Below are 14,217 nucleotides of genomic sequence, written 5' to 3' on the forward strand. Positions count from 1 at the left end.
TATCTGATAGAAACCAAATACAAAAGATGTAAAGGAAAATTGCTAACATTATTTCCACATTTATTTGTCAACAGTGTTACTAGTATACTGTATATTGTATAATACACTGTATACTGTTTAATGTATAATATTGCATATAAAACACAATGCAGCCTAACCCTGCTGAAGAACAGTCCAAGTTCTTGAAAATACAAATTGTAGGTTCAGATATTGCCATTAACAGATTCTATGAGGGGAATCAAGATCTCACTGTTAGGAAGGGTGCTATAGCAAGTCTGTGATGTGCATGCTTTCATGCTTGTCACTTCAGTGTAGCTCCTTCTGGCAGGAGCAGATTGCAAACACTCTTACAAAGCAGAAGTGGCAGCCCCTCCGCTGAAGGATGATCTCCTGAGCTATGGTTTATTTATGGCTTATGGTGTGTTACCAGGTTTGCTTTCAGCCAAGAGGAAAAAGTGGCACACAAATGATAGGAGGTTCATTATAACTGACACACTTAAATGTCTGCAGAACTGTTTCAACACTGGATTCCCAGCCTTGTCTGTGGTTTCCCAAGTTTTCTATTTCCTTCAGCCTAGATAACAGCATAAATAAGATGGAGTTTGTGTATTGATTAGTTTGCTTTTGGAGGCATGTGCAATGCATAATTCTGTTGCTGTGTTGGGTACCCACTCTCCACAAAGTGTTTGAAGGCACCATGCTATACAAGTGTACAGACTCACTGGGAACAATCTGAGAGATACATAAAAACACCCTTTATTCTTGTGTATGACATTAAGATCTTTCTGAAATATGAAGTTTTACGGTACATTTGACCTTTAACAATGGCAGTGATGTTCTGCTAAAAGGCAGTTACTGAGGAGGAGTATCCATGTACCTAGAACACACTCTGGCTCTTTATACTGCTGAGCAGTGCAATTATCTTTAGCTAAGAAGAGGCTTCTTCAGCAGCTTCTCAGCCGGGTGTTTCTTGCTGGAGATGCTAATTTCCTAGAGAGAGAGCTCCAGGAGCGCAGCCTTTAAATATTGATGAAAATTAGGAGCTGTGCCATTCTCTGAAAAGAGCCATGCAGAGATGACATGGCAACACAAAAACACATTAAGCATTTACTTAGAGCTCCTGCTGCTCTACTTTGGTGCTACGTGGGGTTAGGTTAGCTCACTGCCCATGTTTAGCTGTACATACTAAGCGTGCTAGCATCATAGAATCGACCAGGTTGGAAAAGACCTCTAAGATCATCAAATCCAACTGTTCCCCAGCACTGCCAAGGCCACCACTAACACGTGGCACTGAGGGGTTCATATACATGGTTTGTGAACACTCCAGGGACAGTGATTCCACCACTGCCCTGCTGTATTTCCTGGGCAGCCTGTTCCAGTGCCTGACCACCCTCTCGGGGAAGAAATTGTTGCTAATATCCAGTCAAAACCTCCCCTGGCACAGCTTGAGGCTGTTTCCTCTTGTCCTATCACTTGTTACTTGGGTGAAGAGACGAGCCACCTCCTCGCTCCATCCTTTCTGCCTTCAGCCCCAGTACCAGGATGTTGTGCCAGAATGGGGGAGTCTGTTGTGCCTCCAGGGACCCCTGTAGCCTTCGGACGCTTGGGACCAGAACCATCTCCCCACAACATGGGAACTTATTCCCCCTCCCCAAACACCACCTTGCGAGAAGCATCCCTCCTGCTGTGTGGCTCTCGGAGGGATGCCCCGGTGTGCTCGCACATGCACTCTCCCGAGCTCACACACACACACATTCACCCTCCATCGTGGACACCCCGCGCATACATCGCGCTCCCTCCGCGGCAGCGCCGGCCACAGGGTCCCGCCTCTCCGTCCCCGCCTCGGCGCTGGGACCCCCCCCGGGTCGGGGGAGCGGCTCCCCCCGTGGGGTCCCGCCCCCCGCCGCCGCCCGGGGCTGGCCGCCGAGGCATGAAGAGGAGGCTCCGCGGCGGGGCGGCTGAGGCGGGTCCGGGCCCTGCGCGCCGGCGGACCGGCCGCCCCATGCGGGCTCCGAGCATCGCGGCCCCTCGCCGCCGGGATGGAGGCACCGGGCTGCCGCCGGCCGCAGCTCCCCGTCCTGCTGCTGTGGGGTAAGCACCGGGGCAGGAGCATCGCTTGGGGATGGGGAGGGTTTCCTCGGGGGTCCCTCGGAGAGCAGGTAATTAGGGTCGGTCCGTGGGGGGCTGCGGGGACTGCTTCCCTCCGGAGCTTTCTCTCCGCTGCGGGGAATGACTGCTCTCTTCCGGAGCTCTTCATCCCGAGCAGAGCGGCGGCGACGTGCCGGGCATCCGCCGGTCTAGCATCCCGCCGTCAGCTGCACCCCGTTATCCACCTTCATGGGGGGAAGAGCTCAGAAACACGGCCCAGGGCGCGCAGCCCCCCAGGAAAACGATGTCAGCGACTTCTATCGTTAGTCATGCTTTCGTCTCGAATCCCAAAGCCGATGCTGGGGAGGCAGGGCTGGCCGTTGGGAAAGGTTTTCTGCTGCAGGCGAGGGGTTGATTCGCGTCGGAGCGGTTGGGTTGCAAACAGGCAGCTGTAAAGGGCAGATATCCTTAAGATCTTTCACGTAGAGTAACTCTACTGCTAGAAGAACTATCTTTTTTTCCCTTGTCATGTAGCTTGTTTTAGCCACATTTAATATGTTGCAGTCAGGTCAAAAGTTGTTGGGAGAAGTCAGCTCTGATCTTTTTCACCCAGCAGTAAACCCAGAGATGCAATCAAGTCCTCGTGAGTCACAAATAGGGGAGAAGAAATTCAGGCCTTGTATGTTTATGAAGTTTATCTGGGGACTTTATAACTTTGTTTGCTAACTTTATGCCCCTTCTAAAGTACAAAGCTAGTAAACACTGGACACCTTTCTAGGAAAGACCCACAGATAAATGGATAGTTATATTGACAGTGTTAAGTAGCATCGTCTTGACCTGGTCTGTCAAAAGAATGGCATGTCAAATGCATACATATTCTGATTCTCTGTGGTTTGAGGACTGCTAAAATCTGACCTTAATCACTCAGATTTATTGTTATTTCCCAGCTGAAAAGGAATAGAAACCAACACCTGTATTGACACATGAAAGATTTACGCAGCCTTGAACTCGAGGAACCAGGCAGGAATCTTTGTGTGTGTAGAGACATCCTGATGTTACTGTGACTTTTACAAAGCAAGATTACTCACTGGAGATTTATTTTCAGATGATGAGTAGAATGAGGGACAATGTCCCTGTAGCTTCGAAAGCTACAGGAAGACATTTTTCACCAGAGACACGCAGGTAAATCAATTGTGCTAGACATTTTTGGTTGTGCTGGTTGCTTTCTTAATAGAATAGCACACACACACACAAATTTTAAGGATATCTGTGAACTGATAATGCATTATTTTTGCTTGGAATTGGAAAGGATAGATAAAATCAAGAACTAATTAAACTAGTTTAATTTGCTAGTAGAAAAGCCCTGAAAGTGATGGGAAAGATGGTATGAAATCGAGGTGTTTAAATAAGAAAAGCCTTAGGTGGTAGAGAAGTAAAGCTCTTCTTTCAGTAATACAAACATACTTGTAGCATTAGTTATTTCAGGAGGATTTTTACTTAAATTGATCCCTTTCTCCTAATGGCTTCTTTTGATTAACCAGAAGCCTGTGACCTCTGTCATTAAGGTAAAACTCTCGCCAGGATTCTTCAGTGCTAGCTCTCACTGAATCCAGTGGGAAGCCTGTCTGGATGGGGATGGGGACTGTACTTCTGTAACCACTGCTTTCTGTATATGCTTCTACCTGAGGCTCTCAACACATTATCGCTGTGTAGAACCATCTGATGCATTATCCCTCTTTAGTGAGGATGGCAAAAAAGGCAGTGTGTTTGCTTGCTGGAAGCTCAGTGACCACAGGAGTTGGATTTGCTCTGCGTGTGTTTTTTGGAAGGGAAAGAAGGTGCGAACTGAGGTACCTGCTCTGCAGACCACCATCATTGGTACTGTTTACCCTATGAAGTGCTGATAACATCCAGAGCTGGAAACACCAGCTGCCTGGTGAAATCCTCTGTGCTTTGCTTAGCAGAGCTGGAGGTACTTAGAGATACCTACTTCCTGCAGAATGTGAGTGCTTCACAAATTATGTATGTACCATAATACCAGATTCTTTTATTCCACTTCTACCTATGGAAACTGAGGCAAGGAGAAACTGAAGGGCTTGACCAAGACTTTTAACAGACTAAATAGGTTATTTTACATAAGTTGCTGTTTCTTCTTCAGTGTCCAGACATCTACTCCTTCATCTTTTACATAATGCCAGCATTTCAGTGGTACTATTTGTATGTGAGTTGAAAGACGCTGCCAGAGTAAAATGGGTATTTTTTCAGTTCTAGAGGAATGTTTCTCAGTATATGGATATATACCCCTGTAGAGAGAGGTGATGTGATTTATACCTGGAGCAGCCTCCCCATGCAGATTGCAAAGACTGTCTATAGCTATTTGCATTTCATCATCCTGTTTCACAGTGGCTAGTGAAGCTTAGCATTCTGGCTGGAGGTGAACAACTGGACAGTTGGAAAGCTGGGAACAGACCCTGGCTCCAGGCTCCCATTCTTACTTCCTATTTTAAAGACTAGACTTCATCCTTCAAACAATAATGAAAAGCCGTGTGTTAAAATCTAAGTTCTGTAGGGTCCTGAGCTCCCCTTGTATGAAACAGAGCGTCCGTAACTCCTGGGGAGTTCGGACTCTTAATGGAAAAAAACCCAAACCAAACAGGAAACAACTTTGTTGGGCTAAAGTTTGAAATCCAAATCAAGTTTTTCCATTACTTTCTTATTAATATATCATGCTGTTCTGCAGCTGCAAAGGGTGGAACAAAGAAAGGGAAAACCATTGTAGGAGTTTGGATTTAATAAACCCAGGTGGGTGTGCATGTAAGACAAATAAACCTCTGCAGAGCAGAACATCTGACAGACCAGAGAGTTTTAACAAAACCCATTCTCTTCCAAAATGATGCTGCTTTTCCTGAAGATGCAATTTTCAACACCATCAAGCAGGAAGGTAGTGAGCAGACCCCATCAACATCCATCCTGAAAGCAAAGCATGGAGCATAGATCCAAACTTTGTTCCAACTTGCTCCTGGATACAGACATCTTTCCCACCATCCTTCACACTTTTTGTATCTCTTGGTTCCTTTTTCGGAGAGGTGTTGGTCTTTTCCTGAGGTCTGCACTATCCAACAGGAGGCAGGTTCGTCCTGTCCACGCTCAGTTGCCTGTGGTGACTGGAAGTGGGCTGCAGGTGGTAGCATAGAGCATAAAATGCCATCTACAGCTGCCTCCGTCCCAGCAGCCGTGGAGAATTCCACTGTGTGTTCGAAGGTAAGTCCAGATTGAAAGTGGGAAGGAGGAAGACAGGCTTTCTAAACCTGATTTACATCAATGAGATCCATTCCTAGAAACCATTTAGCTCGTAAAGTCTTGCTCTTATCACAGAATCCCGGAATGATTTGGGTTGGAAGGGACCTTAAAGCTCATCCAGTTCAAACCCCTTGCCACAGGCAGGGACACCTTCCACTAGACCAGGTTGCACCAAGCCCCATCCAACCTGGCCTTGAACACTGCCAGGGATGGGGCAGCCACAGCTTCTCTGGGCACCCTGTGCCAGCACCACACCACCCTCACAGGGAAGAACTTGTGCCTAATGTCTAATCTCAGTCTTCCCTCTGTCAGGTTAAAGCCATTCCCCCTTGTCCTGTCCCTGCAGTCCCTTGTCCAAAGCCCCTCTCCAGGTTTCTTGTAGCCCCTTTAGGCACTGGAGCTGCTCTAACGTTTCCTGGAGCCTTCTCCAGGCTGCTCCAGCCCAGCTCTCTCAGCCTGGCTCCAGAGCAGAGCTGCTTCAGCCCTTGCAGCATCTCTGTGACCTCCTCTGCACTCAGTCCAACAGCTCCACATCCCTCTTATGCTGGGGGCCTCTTATGCTTTGAGGTATGAGGGCTTGGCTTTTAGGTTCATTTTAGCCAAATCTATGAGGTAAACCATCAGAGGCTGTGAAGTGAAGCTAGAAGTCCGTCGTGGGATAGACAGGTATTGCTATAGGTGCAGATATGTACAGACCACAAGGTTTTAAGGACATGGTCTTGAGCATGGCTCAGGTGGCTCAAGGGAAACCGTGCAAGATTTTGCTAATGAAGTTGTCTTTAAAAAGTGCAACACAGAAGGTTTTGTACAGTCTGTTGTTTCAGTTGCTCCCACCTCTCCACTGGTAACAGAGGTGATTTCTTGGATTGGAGGCAAACAAAGCAAATTCCACTTTTTCTTACCAAGGAAAGAAATGCAGTGAGAGAGTCCTTTACAAAACACCATTTGCTACCATCCATGTCTTTGCTATTGAAATTAGTGCTTGAGAGAGAGGTATAAAGAAAGCAAACTGTGTTCTCATTTAAGGCTCACAAAGAGATTAATTTTCACAAACTTAATGAAGCCTGTTTTCATTTGCACCTTTCTATATTAGTGAAAGCTGTTGCATGAGCCATTTTACTTCAGAATAGAAGTGTACAAGTGTATTATTTTATGTTCTATGAAAGCAGCTGTGATTTTTGTTCTAAAATAAGAGTCTCTTCATAGCCAGGCTTGCACTGAGATACACTGGAAAATATAAATGACAAAAAAATGAGATTATTATAATGTGACTATATATGTTGAAGGTCCTAAAAGCTGCCTGAAGGACTCTTGGGTCATTTGGGAGGGATATGTATAGGTATGAGGAAAGAAAAGAATAGGAAAGCAGAATAGGAGAAAGCCGCCTTTTCCATTGGTTTCTAGGCTGATCTCTATTGGCTTCCCTGAAACAAGCCTGAAAAGAGGAGACAGCTTTGTTCCTCTCTAAAGGCTTTAAAAGGAAATGTGATGGCACTGTTAGAAATGGTCTGAAAGCTAGAGAGGGTCCCAGCTTTCATTTCCAGAGCAGCTTGACATGCCCTACCATATTAGCTTGAACAAAGGGCATGTCTGCATAGCAGCTGCTGGCCTCAATTTATTCCTTGGAATACAGCATCTTGTCTGTCTGAAGCCAGGCTAATGGCTTTCTGCAAATGGAATGCCACTTGCTCCACCTGTGCTTCGAGCCAGGGAGACTGACCTCTGAAGAGGGCAATGTGATAGACCCTTGCACAGCACAGGGCTGGTGGAAGCACATCTTTTTCACATCTAACCAGATTAAGCTGAGTAAGTAAAGTGCTATGCAGAAGCACCACACCCTGCAGTAAAGCATCTCTCTTATTGCTTTTACACTTGAATAAATGTGACTGATTTGCCATTATTTTGGAGAGTGTGATCTGGGGGAAATTTCTGTGGGCAGTGTAAGAAGAAATAGTGTCATTCACTTTACCAGTAATGACTGTCACTTTTTATGTGACTTTTGGGAAGTGGCAGATTTCTTTTGCATCCCTTTGCAGACTAATGCTAGCGACTATAATCTTTAGAAAACATCTGTGAATTTTTGTTGTCTCAAAATATATAGCTTGAGATTTGACAGGGTGTGCAGCTCTTAGTCTGTATGGCCCTCCTCCCTTCAGCAGAAATGAAAAGAGAGTTCACAGCCAGAGGGTATTGTGCAGGGATGGAGAGATACTGGGACAGAAATAGCATTCTGTAGAATCATTCAAGAGCTCATCAATAGGACACAAAGTCCAGGTTTCTTCCAAGACTTAATCTCTTGGACCTTAGTTTGTGTTTGTAGTCCTCTCTCTTGCTCACCTGTGCACTGGCGAATATCTTCATGGCTGTGTGGAAAACATCCTCCTGATGCAGTGGTGCAAAGGCCACATGGGTGCTTACAGTTAGTTTGATCTGAAGGGACTCTGCTGTCCCTGAGCCACCTGGACACACTGCAGCTTTGGAGTGGAGAGGGACCCTTTGCTTGAAGGGTTTCTCAGCCTTGGCATCAGGGCTGTGCTGCCTGATAGCCACAGGGGCTGTGGAACAGATTTTCTCTTCACGTTTGTTTTTGGCATAGTGGTTGCAAATGTGCTGCTGTGGGAAGGACCCAAGTTGAAGGGGTTCATTGAGGACTATCTCCTATGGGATAGACCCCATGTTGGAGCAGGGAAAGAGTGTGAGGAGGAAGGAGTGGTAGATGCAACAAGTGATGAACAAACCCCATTTTCTGGCCTCTTGCACCATCCGAGAAGGTAGAGAAATCGAGTGAAGTTGAGCCTAGGTAAAAAGGGTGGGCTGGAGGGAAAGTGTTTAAAATTTGGTTATTTTTACCAAATATTATTATTTGGTAAAATAATTGCCCTTATTACCCTGCTCTGATTTTGATTGGCAGTAACTTAAATTAATTTCCCTGAGTGGAATCTGTTTTGCCCATGATGGTACCTGGTGAGTGATCTCTTCCTGTCCTTAACCTGTGAGCCTTCATTATATCTTCTCTCTGTGCAGCTGAGGAGCAGGGGTGATAGAGTGGCTTGGTGGGCACCTGGTGTCCAGCCAGGGTCAGCACCACACCAAGATACAAAAGAGAAGTGTTAGCTGAGCAGTCGGTCCCACAAAATACAGTTAGCTCTGATGCTGCTTGTGAATAGTTGGACATAAATCTTTCTGCAGCTGGCTTTATGCAGCTGTTTATTTGTGTAACCCCCAAAAGCAGCTTTAGCTTCAGTCTGAAGTTATTGAAGGCTTTTTTATTATTTATAGGGTGAAAGCTTGAGAAAAAGCCTTTGTGAAGAAGGTTTGGATAGTAACCACAGTAAGGTGGCTCTGCAGCAGGGGACTCTGAGCTATGGATCAGCCCCTGCAGAGCTCAAAAATGTGGAGATCTGAAGATCTCCTCAGGAGCCTGCTCTTCAGGCTTTGTTGTGTTCACTGGCTTCACAAACAGTGATGAATGATTTCTTCCTCATGCCCTAGCAGTTTTCTTAGCTCAGGAATAACTATGGCAGAGCATTTTTCTCTACAGTGTTTACTTTCATTTGGTTTTCCATACTTCTTAACTGGCATATTCCTAGCAGAGTCTTAGTTTTCCCATGAAAATGGAAGCGCTGCTGATCTGCTTGGTCTTGGGCTGCTTGACAAAATAAGGTCAGATATACTACCCTTTTTTAACATAATAATACACTGACATGAATAAAAACCAGGACAAAGGTTATTAATTAAATAAAATTAAATTAAACTTTAATTTAAAGATTTTACTGGCTTAATACTTTATGCATACCTTTGTTACTCTAAGTTTTTAATGGAACTCTTACTAATAAATGCCTTGTTTCTGTTCCTCAGGAGTAATTGTAATCAACTTGCACAACTTTTACAATGTTAATAAATAAGCAAGGAGGTGGCTGGTCTCTTCTCCCAAGTAACCACTGACAGGACAAGAGGGAATGGCCTCAAGCTGTGCCAGGGGAGGTTTAGAGGGAAGATTAGGAACAATTCCTTCCCCAAAGAAACATTGGAATAGGCATTAGAACAGGCTGCCCAGGGCAGTGGTGGAGTAACAGTCCCTGCAGGTGTTCACCCAGCGTGTGGATGAGGCCCTCAGTGACATGGGTTAGTGGTGGCCTTGGCAGTGCTGGGGAATGGTTGGGCTTTGTGATCTTAAAGGTCTTTTCCAACCTGGCTGATGCTATGATTCTAAGACAGGAGATGGTGGAAATAATAAAAAGGAGTTTAAACCTGTCACTATTGTTTCTTCTTACTCCTTTGGTGGCACCTGCTATTTGGAAAACAAAGCAACCGTGTTAGAAAACATAAAATCAACGTAAAGAGAGAAAGTGCAAACTGAGCAGCACTGAGTTCTGCATGAGCAGCCAGATGTGTCCTGCCTTGCTGAGGGGGATACCTAGGAATTTGTGTTCTTTTTCAGTTCAGTTCTGCTCCTCATATCCACTAAGAGTAATGATTTACTCCAGGATTGGCCTAAGTAGTTTCCTATACCAGTGCCTGCTGCTGTGCAGTTTCCTGTGGGGATATCTATCCAGGAAAGCTTATGATGTGCAGGGATCACACTGCCATGCCAGACTGCCAGGGTTATGTTTTCAGTGTTTATTCCTTGGAGTAAGGATGCTGTTGTGAAGAGCCACACAGACCTACAATAAGCAGGTGCATATACAGCATGCAGATCTCTGAGATTTTGTTAGTTTTATTGCTCTTTTAAGTTCTTCATGACAATATGTCATTGAAAATATTCTGCGATTGTGTAGTTGATTATCCAGAGCTCTGGAGCACTTGGCAGGTGAGCTGGGCTACTGAAGCAAAACAGCCCACATCCGAATGGTCAGGCCAACTTTCATGATAGGTGCATCATTCATTGGAGGCATGACTGCTGAAATTATGTTGATGTAATGCCTCAGCACAGCATGTAACAGCATTAGGAGTCTGTGAGAGGAGTGCATGCAGCATTCAGAGAAGGTGGCTGTGCGAGAGGAGAACGTGCAGCATTCAGAGAAGGCAGATGTGCAGAGTGGGGATTTTTGTTGTCTTCTGCAATGACAATATCTTGATTTAAATGTTCTGCCTGTCAAGGGAAGAAGAAACTTTTAATGTCTTCAAGTATCTCATGGTTTTAAACACTTCCTCAGGAGGGAGTGTGTTGTGACCCTTGTCTGTGAAACTTTCACAGGTCATTTCCCTTTCCCAAGGTTATTAAAAAAGAAATGTTGCTTGACCTCTCTTTCAGGCCATCCACAGGAGCAGACTATTTGCTTCGGGGGACTGGTGTTTTACACTCATTCACAGGTGGATAGGTATAGAGTGAAGTCAGCATTGTGCTGACCTTATGTTTCCTTATTATAGGGAAATCTCATGTCACATCACATTTTCTTTTGTGTTCTCCTGTCTTTTGACTAATGACAGGCAGTTGGGTTACAATAATGAGCATCCCTTGGGTCTAATACATGCTTCTAGGTGATTAGGTGGTACAATGACAGACTGAGGTCCTGGATGCAGAATGCCAGCTCTGGGGGCTGTCACAGTTCTGGTATGGACTAAGGGGTGGGGGTGTGTGTCTCTCTTCACAATGAATTGCAAACTGTCTGGCCTGTTGCAGGGGATAGATCTGAACTGTGCTGCCTCATTTGGTGATGTACCTTTCCCATAAATTGCACAGCAGACACATTTCACAATTATTCTCTTTGGGGGCAGAGAGATTGTCATGTTCTTCAGTTACTTTGGTAACATTTTCTGAGAGGAGATAGAGGTGCTGGCACCACACCACTGCTGGGTCACTCTGTTCTCGGTGTGATGCTGGTTCCTGCTTGTGACTGAGATAAATCTCTTATTAGTTCTGTCATCATTTCCATACCTGGTGTAAAATGGGGACCACACCAGTGGTACCACACAAGGCTGTAATGAACCTGAAGAAGTGCAGATGTTTAGGGGGTGAAAAAAAGGTTTTCACTTCCTTTTGCTAGAAGCATATTTATCTGTAATCATAAATTATAAAGAGAGAGAATTTGGTTGGTTTAGAGGTTACACATCTATGTGACAACTAGTGTATTCCAAGACCCAGAAGACCAGGTCTCACAGGCAGAAATCAGATGAAAACAAGGAACACAAAGCCTTTGGAAGGCCTGTAGATACATCCTAAATAACAGTGTTTTCCTAATGTTCCAGAGAACAGTCACAGAAGTGGATTCAGTCAATTAGGATTTGTTAGGCAAGCTGTTCTGCTTGTCTCTGCTAGCTGTAGGCTGGAGCACCTCCTGAGGAGTGTTAGTCCTCTGGGACTCTCTTCCAGCCCCCATGAATCAAATAATGGTCCCTGTATTGTTGCTGGGTGTCATCTTCAAACAGTTTCTAATGCCACAAATTTCTTTCTACTCTAGAAACAAATGTACTCCTCTTAGTCTTCATTTTTACTGTAAGGATGGATCTCAAGATTTCTGTCAAGGATCACATTTGTCCATAGCACCCTTCTAAAAGAGTGTGAAGATGGTCTACTTCAAGCACTTGGTTCTGATGTTGGAACATTTAGTTCATCCACCTTCTGAAAGTCAGTGGTGTAAAAAAAAATTAAGGATTTATATTTCAGTTACACAGTGCTTCATCAAAAGCATAATGGGACAGAAAGGAAGGGGAGAAAACATTACATGACATTTCAGGTTGAGTCACAAGACTTCTATTACAATACAGGTCTTATTGTTCAGAGTTGCTAAATAATCCCCTCCCTAAGTCTGTTGTTGAAGTAGCATGGTGTATTTAATAGTTATTGAGTAAATAAATATTAATAAGAAAATAAATCTTTAATGGAAAGTACTGGTTAATTATATATTGAAATAAATCATACTGCTTTCAAACAAAGTAGTAGAAAACTCATCCAACACCTCTGGAAGCAGCCATAGGCTGTTCAGAAATTGAACAGCATTATTTATATGCTGCCAGCAGTGACTTAAGAACTCCACCAAGGAATGTAAAAGGCAATAATTTGTATTCCTGCTCTGAAAAATTCCCAGTTGAAGTATGAGTTCAGAGTAATTGTCACATTTCTTTGCAGTCGCTGGAAAGCTGGGCAACTCTGAGCCAACATGAGCCTGAGCAGCCAATGTCCTCAGTAATGTTCCCTGTTGATTTGCAGTGATGAAATGAAAAAGCTTAAATTGCCTTCCTGCTTTTCTTGCTCTGCAGGAAGAGGACTCTGATGTCCAGAATTGTAACTGTCTGAAATTACCTTGCCAATTCAAAAGCAATAACATAATGCCTCAAACTGTGATAAAGTATAGCATTGAACTGCACTTTTAGTTTTGAATATTACATTTCCATGTCTAATACATGTCTTCCATAAAGTTGACACAGGGAAAAAAAAGTATTAAAAAGGATTTAGCATCAAAGCAGGGGATGGTGCAAAGCTGACTTCTGTGTTACCTGTTATCCTAGCTCTCTAGATAACTTCTTGGGCATAACGATAGGTCAATGCACCCTGCCAAGAGGTTTACTTGCTCCTGCCTCTCTACATGCTGAGGCATGTTTTTTTGGGGCCAATTCTGAATACAAGTGTAACACTTCTTTCAAGTACTATATTTATTGCAAGCTTCTGTTTATTCCTGGCATCCTTCCTTTGTGTTGGGTTCCTGTCATTGCCTGGCTCCGTGAGCTTCAGTTGCCTCATTTCCTTGGCTGCCTTCACACTATGTGATGATATTCTTGTGTCCTGTTCCTGTTCCTCTCCCTCCCTATCCCGCTCCTCTTATAAAGTGTCAAAGGGACAGTTAGCTGGGAACAAAAGATGACCTTCTGACACATATATACTGTAACAAGGGTTATTTAAAGATTGGCAGGTGGGACTTCAGTTTTTGTACCAATAGCATTTTTTTCCTTTCTGTACTTTTATAACAACCTCTAGACTTGGAATCACTCATGAAAGCTTTCTCTCTGAGGGTGACCACCTGAGAAGCTGTGTTTCATTTTCCCCTTACACACAGGCATACATTTCACTGTATAGCAGATAGAGTTATCCATCTGGACCAGTTTTTGCATCGTGTTTGTAAGCCTAGGTGGAAGGCTGCACTTTGCTGACCACTTGCTGCCTTACTGTCAGGACTCCCAGTGCATTAACAGCACCCTCAACAGCCTCAGCGACGTTTCCCTCTGCCCACTGCCTGGGTCCCCCACTGTGCCCTGAGCTACCCTGTAAGTGCTCCTGGTTTACTGGCTTTTTCCTGTATGTACCCTCGACCTATGTATTGGGTCATCTCATAGAATCATAGAATAGTTTGGGTTGGAAAGGACCTTAAGATCATCCAGTTCCAACCCCCTGCCATGGGCAGGGACTAAAACCATGTCATTCAAGGCTCCATTCAACCTGGCCTCTGGGCCTATCTGCTGCTTCTGCTGCACTCACTGGTTCATTCCCAGCCACACTGGAGCAGCCAATAGAGTCAGTTTCCTACCTGTGGCTCTGCCCATCTTGCGGGATGGTGCTGGGGTCATCCCAGCTCATCACCAATCATCATCAATTATTTTTCCCTGGAATGTGTTTCAGACATTTTCATAACAGAATTTTATGCTTTGCCCATCTGTATACCGATTTCATGCTAAATTATCACTTTGTTATCTCTGTTGAGGGCTTAGCATCCTGGTGTGATTAGGCTGGAATGAGAATTGGGCTCAGAGAAGCAGTTTATAATTTAAAAACTAACCCAGAGCTGCAGTTTGTGGGGGTATAAACTAGGCCTGTACGGGCAGGAAGGATGAAGGCTGCAGCAGGGGAAGGGCCAGCCAGCTCCCTGTGGCACAGGGTATCTTTGTGGCTGCTGA

General features: G+C 44.7%; 1 protein-coding gene across 1 annotated transcript in view; it reads left to right on the forward strand.

The window, feature by feature from the left end:
* Nucleotides 1-1,975: 1,975 nt before the first annotated feature.
* LOC101868366 (receptor activity-modifying protein 3) overlaps nucleotides 1,976-14,217 on the forward strand; it is a 47,092-nt gene continuing 34,850 nt past the window's right edge. The window contains exon 1 of the mRNA XM_005148000.4: nucleotides 1,976-2,091. Within this exon, the coding sequence (XP_005148057.1) occupies nucleotides 2,040-2,091 (52 nt within the window). The 5' untranslated portion in view covers nucleotides 1,976-2,039. The remainder of the gene's footprint in view (nucleotides 2,092-14,217) is intronic.

The sequence above is a fragment of the Melopsittacus undulatus genome, chromosome 1 (assembly GCF_012275295.1).
Source record: "Melopsittacus undulatus isolate bMelUnd1 chromosome 1, bMelUnd1.mat.Z, whole genome shotgun sequence".
In the NCBI taxonomy this organism is placed as follows: domain Eukaryota; kingdom Metazoa; phylum Chordata; class Aves; order Psittaciformes; family Psittaculidae; genus Melopsittacus; species Melopsittacus undulatus.